At 45.1% G+C, this 12,544-nt stretch overlaps 1 protein-coding gene across 15 annotated transcripts in view; it reads left to right on the top strand.

Annotated features, from left to right (window-relative positions):
- The window catches only part of ncor1 (nuclear receptor corepressor 1), a 337,051-nt gene that overhangs the window by 91,924 nt on the left and 232,583 nt on the right, over positions 1-12,544 (top strand). For all 15 annotated transcript variants that reach the window (XM_063031052.1, XM_063031066.1, XM_063031065.1 and 12 more), the window contains one exon: positions 4,101-4,280. In XM_063031052.1, coding sequence (XP_062887122.1) covers positions 4,101-4,280 — 180 coding nt within the window. The remainder of the gene's footprint in view (positions 1-4,100; positions 4,281-12,544) is intronic.

Consider the following 12,544-nt stretch of genomic DNA (forward strand, 5'->3'; position numbering starts at 1 on the left):
TTTGACAAGGTGCCACACGTGAGGCTGCTTAGCAAGATAAGAGCCCATGGAATTACAGGGGAGTTACTAGCATGGGTGGAGCACTGGCTGATTGGCAGAAAACAAAGAGTGGGAATAAAAGGATCCTATTCTGGCTAGCTGCTTGTTACCATTGGAATTCCACAGGGGTCGGTGTTGCAACCGCTGCTTTTTACGATGTATGTTTATGATTTGGACTATGGGATTAATGGATTTGTGGCAAAATTTGCTGATGATACAAAGATAAGTGGAGGAGCGGGTAGTGTTAAGGAAACAGAACCTGCAGAGAGACTTGGTTAGGGGAATTGGCAAAGAAGTGGCTAGTGAAGTACAATGTTGGAAAGAGTATGGTCATATACTTTGGTGGAAGAAATAAATGGGCATACTATTATTTAGATGGGGAGAGAATTCAAAATGCAGAGATGCAAAGGGACTTGGGAGTCCTTGTGCAGGATACCCTAAAGGTTAGCCTCCAGGTTGAGTCGGTTGTGAGGAAGGCAAATGCAATGTTGGCATTCATTTCTAGAGGTATAGAATATAAGAGCAGGGATGTGATGTTGAGGCTTTATAAGGCCCTCGTGAGACCACATTTGGAGTATTGTGTGCAGTTTTGGGCTCCTTATTTTAGAAAGGATATACTGACATTGGAAAGGGTTCAGAGAAGATTCACGAGAATGATTCCAGGAATGAAAGGGTTATCATATGAGGAATGTCTGGCAGCTCTTGGGCTGTATTCCCTGAAGTTCAGGAGAATGAGGGGGGATCTTATAGGCCTGAACAGATTAGATATGGCAGAGTTATTTTCCATAGTAGGGGAGTAGGACAAGAGTGCACGATTTCAGGATTGAAGGACATCCATTTAGTCAAGTCAAGTCGCTTTTATTGTCATTTCAATCATAACTGCTGGTACAGTACACAGTAAAAACGAAACAACGATCCTCCAGGACCATGGTGCTACGTGAAAGAACAGAGATGCAGAGAAATTACTTCAGTCAGAGGGTGGTAAATCTGTAGAATGTGTTGCCATGAGCGGCTGTGGAGGCCAAGTCATTGGGTTCATTAAAGGCCTAGATAGATAGGTTTTTGATTAGCCAGAGCATCAAAGGGTATGGGAAGAAGGCAGGAGAGTGGGGATGACTGGAAGAATTGGATCAGTCCATGATTGAATGGTGGAGCAGACTTGATGGGCTGAATGGCCTGCTTCTGTTCCTATATCTAATGATCTTAAGTTGTGGAATCACTTCAGTGTTGAGGTGAGTGAAGATATCAACACTGGTTCAGGAGCCTGAAGATGGAAGGGTAATAACTGTTCCTGTACCTAGTGGTGTGGGACCTAATGCTTCTTTACCAGCTCTCTGATGGCAGCAGCAAGAAGAGAACATGGCCTGGATGTTGAGGGTCTTGATGATAGATGCTGCTTTCTTGTAACATCATTCTGTGTCAATGTGCTCAGTGGTGGGACGGGTATTTCCTGTGATGAACTGGGCTGTATCCACCACTTTTTGTAGGCTTTTCCATTCTTGGGCATTGGTATTTCCATATTCGGCAGTGATACAGCCAGTCAGGATACTTTCCAATGTGTATCTATAGAAGTTTGTCAACGTTCTAAATGACATACCAAATCTCTGAAAAAGTAGGGGCTCTGCTTTGCCTTCTTCGTAATGGCACCTGTGTGCTGATCCCAAGAAGGATTCTTTGAAATAACTCCAAGGAATTTAAAGTTAATGATCTTATCTATCTTCAATCCTCTAATGAGCAATGGCTCATTGACTTCTGGTTTCCTCCTCTAGATAAGAAGCAGCTGACTTTGAGCTAGAGGTTGTGGTGTCACACTATTCAACCAAATTTTCAGTTTTCTGCTCCCTTGGAGGGCCACAATCATGAACGTAGAACAGCACAGGAATGTTCATATCCATCCATTCTCTGCATATTCATGTACTTCCATTCTCAGCCTTGATGGTGCATACCAGATATCCACCACTCTGTGTAAATAAATGCACATCTCCTTTGAACTTAACCCCTCTTAATTTAACTACATGTCTTCTAATGTTAGATATTTTGACCCTGGGAAAAAGATTCCTACTGTCTGCTCTGTGTTTAGAGCATATAATATGACAGCACAGTACAGGCACTTTGGTCTGTATGCTGATCGTTTAACCTATTCTAAAATCAATCTAACCCTTCCCTCCTACATGGCCCTCTGTGTTTCTGTCATCCATATGCCATTTAGTCCATTAAATTTTAAAAGGTAGTGAATTTGAGTTTTCCACTATTACTGAGAAATATGAAGACAGAATTGTAACCAAATGTAACTAAATAGAATTTGAAAGACAGGTTAGTGGAGGTCAAAACTGCAGAAGAATATAGAGACACTCCAATACAGGTGTTGGAATCACGATGTGGCTTTCTCTACATCAGTGAGATGAAGTGCAGACTAGGCAGCCGCTTTGCTGGGCACCTGAGCTCTATCAGCCTTGGCTTTCTGGTGTTTCTAGTTGCAGGCCATTTTAATTACTCTCCCTGTTCTCAACTGGCCAGTCCTTCCTCGAGCTGTCTTCATTATCAGGGTGAGACTAAATGCAAGCTAGCAGAACAGCATCTCATATTTTGCTTGGATAGTCTACAGCCTGATGGTATGAACATTACATTCTCCAACTTCAGGTAAACTGCACCCCTCTGTTCCTTTTCTCTCTCTTCCCGCCTAACCCAGCTCCTCTTCTATTCACCCTGGCCTTTCATTTCTCAGTGCCTTTCTCCTTCTGCACCTGCTCATTACTCACATTCACCCACACCATTCCCATCTGTCCACCCCACCTCCCTTGTTTGGTTGCATACTTCCTTTCCTTTCAGATTCCATCATCCACAGCCTTTATTGCCTCCATTCTTAGCTTCTCCATCTATCGCCCACCCTTAGCTTTATATTGCAAATGAATAAAGACTTCAGTGCGTAACAAGTATAGAGGAAATGTCAGGCTGTTTGCTTAAGTCGAACTCTTTGAATGTTAAAGCTAAGTGCTGTTCTGAGGAAATCTGGTAAAAAGGTACAGCAAAAATTAAAATTACTTTGTTAGCTTTGTGCTTGGAGTTGAAATTGTACTGTAGTAACGTTTAAGAAAATAGGAAACAGCTTAATGAATAAAATGGGTGATTTTTCTTTAAACTAGTGCATATTAAAACATGCATTTACACATTGATAAAGTTAAATTGACAGCTTTGTCTACATGTGCATTCATGAGCTGATAAAACTGTAGAGATAATATATGCCTCAGAGTTTAAATCAACCAGTTTAATATTTGAATAAATGTACCACCTTAAAATGTCTCCAGTAAACTTGTTTCCATCAAAGTTGTGAATTTGTTGCTCATAAACGTTTGTTAAAAAAAGTGTTTACCCATGAGTTATCTTTATATCCCCTTCAATTTGATTTTATGGATCAGGCTGGCATTAAAAAATGGGTTTTAAGCTCTGAACTTCAGATTGGTTGGTGAATCTGCTTAAAGCACTTGGTTAACTCTGGATTTCTTCTGCATGTAAGGTAAAGATCCATGAATGCAAACCTGAAAATGAATTTAGTCATTGGTATACTGGAGATATTCCTTCTGAATATTACCTTCAGTTTGCTGCTTTTTCACCTGGCATGATAATTGATGTATTACATACACAGTGTTTATCTTAAACATTAATGTCATGTTGATAAGTTATCTTGACCCTTTATACTCTGTCATCGTGACTTGATAAAAATCTAGAGGAGGTTCACAAGAATAATTTCAGTAATGAAAGGAGTATTTGATGGCTCTCGGCCTGTACTTGCTGAAGTTAGAAGAATGGGGGAGAGGGGGTCTCATTGAAACCTTTTGAATATTGAAAGGCCAAGGTACAGTGGACATGGAGAGGAATTCTGGAACAGACTCGATGGGTTGAATGGTCTAATGCTGCTCCAATGTCCTCAGGTCTTGTGGTCTGTTTTTTCCCCTATTTCCTAAAACACTATCCCAAACCACCTGGTTCAGATTCCCTGCAAAGAAAATCTTAATTTGAAACTTACTCACCAACCCCTTCCTTTCCTGATTTTTATTTTTAAGGAGTCCTTTTCAATGAAAGCTGATGTTCCATCATCCCCATCTACCAACCAGCAGGGTGGTGATGAACAAGATTCGTCCCCTTCCAAGCTATCCAAAGAAGAGCTCATCCAGAGTATGGACCGTGTAGATCGAGAAATAGCCAAAGTGGAACAACAGATCCTCAAACTGAAGAAAAAACAGGTATTGGGAGTTTGTGTACTGGCTGAGATGCTAGGTTGTGTTCATCTATGTGCATTACTTTGTACTCATGTTTAGTTCTGTTTTTGCTAAGTGACTAGAGAAATTGGAACTGTATTTAGAGTTCTGTTGGAATAATTTTATTGGAACTTGGATTCCCCACCCCCCAGCTCCACTGCTCATCGATCGTAGTTCGCATAATGCCATTACAGTTTAGGGTGTCGCAGTTCAATTCCGACGTCATCTGTAAGGAGTCTGTGCAACCTCTCCCTGGAATACTTGAGTTTTCTCTGAGTACTCCAATTATCTCTCACAGTCCAAAGAAGTACTGGTTGGTAGATTAATGAGTCATTGTAAATTATCCCATGATTAGGCGAGAGTTAAATCGGGGGTTGCTGGATGACATAGTTCAAAGGGCCAGAAAGCCCTATTCTACGCTGGATCTCAATAAATAAATTAATAGATTAAACCTCTTCTGCACCTCTCCAAAGCCGCCTCATGCTTCCTATAATGGGGCATCCAAAATGGGATGTAATACTCCAGATGTGGCTCTACCCCTTGACAATAAGTACTCCTACTTGATTACTGTAGGGGGTGGGGGGAACGGCCTACCTGGGGGAAGCAACAGTGGCTGCACCTCTGGCACAGAGTCTGGCCCTGTGGCTCAGAGGGTAGGAAAAGGAACAGGCTGGCAGCAGTGATAGGGGACTCTATAGTTAGGGGGTCAGACAGGCGATTCTGTCGACGCAGGAAAGAAACACGGCTGGTAGTTTGCCTCCCAGGTGCCAGGGACCTGGGATGTTTCTGATCGCGTCCACGATATCCTGAAGTGGGAAGGAGAACAGCTGGAGGTCGTGGTACGTATTGGTACCAATGACATAGGCAGGAAAAGGGAGAAGGTCCTGAAAGCAGATTACAGGGAGTTAGGAAGGCAGCTGAGAAGCAGGACCACAATGGTTGTCATCTCGGGATTATTGCCTGCGCCACGTGACAGTGAGTATGGGAATAGAGTGAAGTGGAGGATAAATGCGTGGCTGAGGGATTGGAGCAGGGGGCAGGGATTCAGATTTTTGGATCATTAGGACCTCTTTTGGGGCAGGTGTGACCCGTACAAAAAGGACGGGTTGCACTTGAATCTCAGGGGGACCAATATCCTAGCGGGGAGGTTTGCTAAGGCAATTGGGGAAGAGTTTAAACCAGGATGGGTGGTGGGGGGGTGGGAGAGTGGGAACCAAACTGAAGAGATGGAGGAAGAGGCGATTAGAAACATAGAAAGCCTACAGCACAATACAGGCCCTTCGGCCCGCAGAGTTGTGCCAGACATGTCCCTACCTTAGAAATTGCTAGGCTTAACTATAGCCCTCTATTTTACTAAGCTCCATGTACGTATCTAAATGTCTCTGAAAAGACCCTATCGTATCTGCCTCCACTAACGTTGCCGGCAGCCCACTCCACGCACTCACCATTCTCTGAGTTAAAAAACTTACCCCTGACATTTCCTCTATACTTACTCCCCAGCACCTTAACCTGTGTCCTCTTGTGGCAACCATTTCGGCTCTGGGAAAAGCCTCTGACTATCCACACGATCAATGCCTCTCATCATCTTATACACCTCTATCAGGTCACCTTTCACCTCTCATCCTCTGTCACTCCAAGGAGAAAAGGCCAAATTCATTCAACCTATTCTCATAAGGCATGCTCCCCAATCCAGGCTACATCCTTGTAAATCTCCTCTGCACCCTTTCTATGGCTTCCACATCCTTCCTGTAATGAGGTGACCACAACTGAGTACGGTACTCCAACTGTGGTCTAACCAGTGTCCTATATAGCCGCAACATTACCTCTCGGCTCCTAAATTCAATTCCACGATTGATGAAGGCCAATACACCGTATGCCTTCTTAACCACAGAGTCAACCTACGCAGCTGCTTTGAGTGTCCTATGGACTCGGACCCCAAGATCCCTCTGATCCTCCACACTGCCAAGAGTCTTACCGTTAATACTATATTCTGCCATCATATTTGACCTACCAAAATGAACCACTTCACACTTATCTGGGTTGAACTCCATCTGCCACTTCCCAGCCCAGTTTTGCATCCTATCAATGTCCCACTGTAATTTCTGACAGCCCTCCACACTATTCACAACACCTCCAACCTTTGTGTCATCAGCAAACTTACTAACCCATCCCTCCACTTCCTCATCCAAGTCATTTACAAAAATCACAAAGAGTAAGGATCCCAGAACAGATCCCTGAGGCACTCAACTGGTCACTGGCCTCCATGCAGAATATGACCCGTCTACAACCACTCTTTGCCTTCTGTGGGCAAGCCAGTTCTGGATTCATAAAGCAATGTCCCCTTGGATCCCATGCCTCCTTATTTTCTCAATAAGCCTTGCAAGGGGTACCTTATCAAATGCCTTGCTGAAATCCATATACACTATATCTGCTGCTCTTCCTTCAGTGTGTTTAGTCACATCCTCAAAAAATTCAATGAGGCTAGTAAGGCATGACCTGCCCTTGACAAAGGCATGCTGACTACTCCTAACCATATTATACCTCTCCAAATGTTCATAAATCCTGCCTCTCCGGATCTTCTCCAACAACTTACCAACCACTGAGGTAAGGCTCACTGGTTTATAATTTCCTGGGCTATCGCTACTATCTTTCTTGAATAAAGGAACAACATCCGCAACCCTCCAATCCTCCGGAATCTCTCCCGTACCCATCGATGATGCAAAGATCATCGCCAAAGGCTCAACAGTCTCCTTCCTCGCCTCCCACAGTAGCCTGGGGTACATCTCATCTGGTCCCGGCGACATATTCAACCTGATGCTTTCCAAAGCTCCAGCACATCCTCTTTCTTAATATCTACATGTTCAAGCTTTTCAGTCTGTTGCAAGTCATCACTACAATCACCAAGAACCCTTTCCATAATGAATACTGAAGTAAAGTATTCATTAAGTACGTCTTCTATTTTCTCCGATTCCATACATACTTGCCCACTGTCACACTTGACAGGTCCTATTCTTTCATGTCTTATCCTCTTGCTCTTCACATACTTGCAGAATGCCTTGGGGTTTTCCTTAATCCTGCCTGCCAAGGCCTTCTCATGGCCCCTTCTGGCTCTCCTAATTTCCTTCTTAAGCTCCTTCCTGCTAGCCTTATAATCTTCTAGCTCCCTAACATTACCTAGCTCTCTAAACCTTTTGTAAGCTTTTCTTCTTGACTGGATTTATTACAGCCTTTGTACATCACAGTTCCTGTACCCTACCATAAGTTCCCTGTCTCATTGGAACTTACCTATGCAGAACTCCACACAAATATTCCCTGAATATTTGCCACATTTCTTCTGTACTTTTCCCTGAGTAAACTTAAATCTGAATTTCAGATTTAACCCTCCAATTTCCTGCCCGTTAGCCTCATAATTCCCCTTACTCCAATAAAATGCTTTTCTAACTTGTCTGTTCCTATGCTGTTGTAAAGGAGATAAAATTATGTCCAAAATGCTCTCCCACTGAGAGATCTGACACCTGACCAGGTTCATTTCCCAATACCAAATCAAGTACAGCCTCTCCTCTTGTAAGCTTATCTGTATATTGTGTGAAGAAACCTTCCTGAACACACCTAACAAACTCCACCCCATCTAAACCCCTGGCTCTACGGAGATTCCAATCGATATTTGGGAAATTAAAATCTCCCGTCACAACAACTCTTATTATTACAACTTTCCAGGATCTGTTTTTCTATCTGCTCCTCGATATATTGACTCCTTCTTGTTCCTAACCTCCACCCAAAGAGACTCCGTAGATAATCCCTCCATGGCGTCCACCTTTTCTGCAGCCGTGACACTATCTCCGATCAACAGTGCCACGCCCCCACCACTTTTGCCTCTCTCCCTGTCCTTTCTGAAACATCTAAAACCCGGCACTTGAAGTAACCATTCCTGTCACTGAGCCATCCAAGTCTCTGTAATGGCCACCACATCATATCTCCAAGTACTGATCCACGCTCTAAGCTCATCCGCTTTGTTCACAGCACTACTTGCGTAAAATAGACGCATCTCAAACCTTCGGTCTGAGTGTGTCCCTTCTCAATCACCTGCCTATCCTCCCTCTCGCACTGTCTACAAGGTTTCTCTATTTGTGAGCCAACCTCCTCTTCCCCAGTCTCTTCAGTTCAGTTCCCACCCTCCACCAATTCTAGTTTAAACTCTCCCGCAGTATCCTTAGCAAACCTCCCCGCCAGGATATTGGTCCCCCTGGGATTCAAGTGCAACCCGTCCTTTTTGTACAGGTCACACTTGGCCCAAAAGAGGTCCCAATGATCCAGAAAGCTGAATCCCTGCCCCCTGCTCCAATCCCTCAGCCTCGCATTTATCCTCCGCCTCATTATATTCCTATTTTCACTGTCACGTGGCACAAGCAGTAATCCCGAGATTACTACCTTTGTGGTCCTGTTTCTCATCTTCCTTCCTAACTCCCTGTAGTCTTTTCTCAGGATCTCTTCCCTTTTCCTCCCTATGTCATTGGTACCAATATGTACCACGACCTCTGGCTGTTGTCGCTCCCACAGCAGGATATCTTGGACACGATCTGAAACATCCCAGACCCTGGCACCTGGGAGGCAAACTACCATCCGAACTTCTTTCCTGCGTCCACAGAATCGCCTGTCTGACCCCTTAACTATGGAGTCCCCTATCACTGCTGCCATCCTCTTCTTTTCCCTACCCTTCTGAGCCACAGGACCAGACTCTGTGCGAAAGGCACGGCCACTGTCGCTTCCCCCAGGTAGGCTGTCTTCCCCCCCCCTCCCCCCCCAACAGTACTCAAACAGGAGAGTCGAGGGGTACAGCCACAGGGGTACTCTCTAGTACCTGACTCTTCCCTTCCCCCTCCTGACTGTGACCCACTTGTCTATCTCTCTTGGCCCCGGTGTGACCACCTGCCTATAACTTCTTTCTATCACCTCACTCTCCCTGACCAGGCGAAGGTTATCGAGCTGCATCTCCAGTTCCCTAACTCAGTCCCTTAGGAGCTGCAGCTCGACACATCTGCTGCAGATATGGCCGTCTAGGAGGCTGGGAAACTCCAGGACCTCCCACATCTGACACCGAGCACAGAAAACTGGGCTCACACTCTGGACACTAAACATTAGAATACTGCAGCACAGTACAGGCCCTTTGGCCCTCGATGTTGTGCCGACCCATATATTCCTTTTAAAAAAAAAAGGACTAAACCCCTACTACCCCGTAACCCTCTGTTTTTCTTTCATCCATGTGCCCGTCCAAGAGGCTCTTAAATACCCCTGACATTTTAGCTTTCACCACCATCCCTGGCAAGTCATTCCAGGCACCCACAACCCTCTGTGTAAAAAAAAACAAACAAACTTACCCCTGATGTCTACCCTAAACTTCCCTCCCTTAACTTTGTACACATGCCCTCTAGTGTTTGCTATTCGTGCCCTGGGATACAGGTACTGACTATCCACCCTATCTGTGCCTCTCATAATTTTGTAGGCCTCTATCTAGTCCCCTCTCATCCTTCTACGCTCCAAAGAGAAGAGTCCCAGCTCTGCTAACCTTGCCTCATAAGTCTTGTTTTCCAATCCAGGCAACATCCTGGTAAATCTTTGCACCTTCTCCGTAGCTTCCACATCCTTTCTATAATGAGGTGACCAGAACTGAACACAATACTCTTAAGTGTGGACAACAGGAATTCTGCAGATGCTGGAAATTCAAGCAACACACTTCAAAGTTGCTGGTGAACACAGCAGGCCAGGCAGCATCTCTAGGAATAGGTACAGTCGACGTTTCAAGCCGAGACCCTTTGTCAGGACTAACTGAAGGAAGAGTTAGTAAGAGATTTGAAAGTGGGAGGGGGAGGGGGAGATCCAAAATGATAGGAAAAGACAGGATGGGGAGAGATGGAGCCAAGAGCTGAGCTGGACAGATGATTGGCAAAGGGGATATGAGAGGATCATGGGACAGGAGGTCCGGGGAGAAAGACAGGGGGGGGGGGAACCCAGAGGATGGGCAAGGGGTATAGTCAGAGGGACAGAGGGAGAAAAAGGAGAGTGAGAGAAAGAATGTGTGTATAAAAATGGATAGACTCTGTCCGCCAGAGAAAGCAGGATCTCCCAGTGGCCACACATTTTAATTCCACATCCCATTCCCATTGTGACATGTCTATCCACGGCCTCTTCTACTGTAAAGATGAAGCCACACTCAGGTTGGAGGAATAACACCTTATATTCTGTCTGGGTAGCCTCCAACCTGATGGCATGAACATCGACTTCTGTAACTCCGCTAATGCCCCTCCTCCCCCTCGTACCCCCTCTGTTATTTATTTTTATACACACATTCTTTCTCTCACTCCTTTTTCTCCCTCTGTCCCTCTGACTATACCCCTTGCCCATCCTCTGGGTTCCCCCCCCCTTGTCTTTCTCCCGGACCTCCTGTCCCATGATCCTCTCATATCCCCTTTGCCAATCATCTGTCTAGCTCTTGGCTCCATCCCTCCCCCTCCTGTCTTCTCCTATCATTTTGGATCTCCCACTTTCAAATCTCTTACTAACTCTTCCTTCAGTTAGTCCTGACGAAGGGTCTCGGCCTGAAACGTCGACTGTACCTCTTCCTAGAGATGCTGCCTGGCCTGCTGTGTTCACCAGCAACTTTGATGTGTGTTGACTCTTAAGTGTGGTCTCACCAGAGACTTGTAGAGTTGCAACATGACCTCTCTACTCTTGAACTCAATCCCCCTATTAATGAAGCCTAGCATCCCATAGACCTTCTTAACTATTCTATCAACCTGTGCAGCGACCTTGAGGGATGTATGGATTTGAACCCCAAGGTCCCTGTGTTCATCCACACTCTGAAGTAACCGACCATTAACCCTGTACTCAGCCTTCGACAACCTACAGCTCCATCCGCAACTCCTCCAATCTTCGTGTCATCTGCAAACTTACTTACCCATCCTTCCGCCTCTTCATCCAGGTCATTTATAAAATTCACAAAGAGCAGGGGTCGCAGGACAGATCCTTGCGGCACTCCACTAGTCACCAATCTCCAGGCAGAATACTTTCCTTCCACTACTACCCTCTGCTTTCTTCCTGTAAGCCAATTCTTTTTTATCCAAACAGCCAAGGTTCCACTGGTCCCATGCCTCATTACTTTCTGGATGAGTCTCTCATTGGGACCTTGTCAAATGCCTTGCTAAAATCCATGTAGACCACATCTACTGCCCTACCCTCATCAATTTCTTTTCTTACCGCTTCAAAAAACTCAATTAGGCTCATGAGGCATGACCTTCCCTTCACAAAGCCATGTTGACTATCCTTGAGTAGATTGTACTTCTCCAAATGCTTGTAGATCTATCCTTAAGAATCCTTTCCAATAGTTTGCAGACCACTGACGTAAGACTCATAGGTCTGTAGTTCCCAGGATTCTCCCTATTACCCTTTTTAAACAAGGGAACTACATTTGCCATTCTCCAATCCTCCAGCACCTCTCCTGTAGCCAAAGAGGATTCAAAGATCATAGTTACTGCTCCAGCTATCTGTTCTCTCACTTCCCACTGCAACCTGGGATATATCACGTTCGACCCTGGGGACTTATCAATCTTGATGTTTTTAAGAAGATCCAACACTACTTCCTTAATCTCCACATTGTCCAGCACACAGGCCTGTTCTATTTCGACCTCACCCTGATCAAGGTCCTTTTCACTTGTGAATACTGAAGCAAAGTATTCATTTAGGACCTCCCCAACCTCCTCCGCCTCCAGGCACATATTGCCTTCTTTATCCTTTAGCGGCCCCACCTTCATTCTTGTCATCCTTCTGTTCTTCACATATGCATAGAACCCCTTAGGGTTCTCCTTAATCCTACATGCCAAGGCCTTCTCATGCCCCTTCGAGCTCACCTAAGTCCTTTCTTAAGCTCCTTCCTGGCTACCCCATATTTCTCATGAGCCCCTCCTGCTTCCTGCTTCTTGTATCTAACATATGCTTCCTTCTTCCTCTTGATGAGTTGCCTCACGTGTTGTGTCAGCCACGGTTCCCTTTTCCTACCATTTTTTCCTTGTCTCAGTGGGACAAACCTATCCTGAACCCAGCACAAGTGGTCCCTAAGCTTCCTCCACATCGTTTCTGTGCTTTCACCCTTGAACAACTGTGTCCAGTTTTCTCTCGCTAGTTCTTTCCTCATCCCTTCATAGTTTGCCTTTCCCCAGTTAAGCACTTCCCCATTTTTTCTGTTTTTATCCTTTTCC

Source organism: Mobula hypostoma, chromosome 23, assembly GCF_963921235.1.
Source record: "Mobula hypostoma chromosome 23, sMobHyp1.1, whole genome shotgun sequence".
Classification (NCBI taxonomy): domain Eukaryota; kingdom Metazoa; phylum Chordata; class Chondrichthyes; order Myliobatiformes; family Myliobatidae; genus Mobula; species Mobula hypostoma.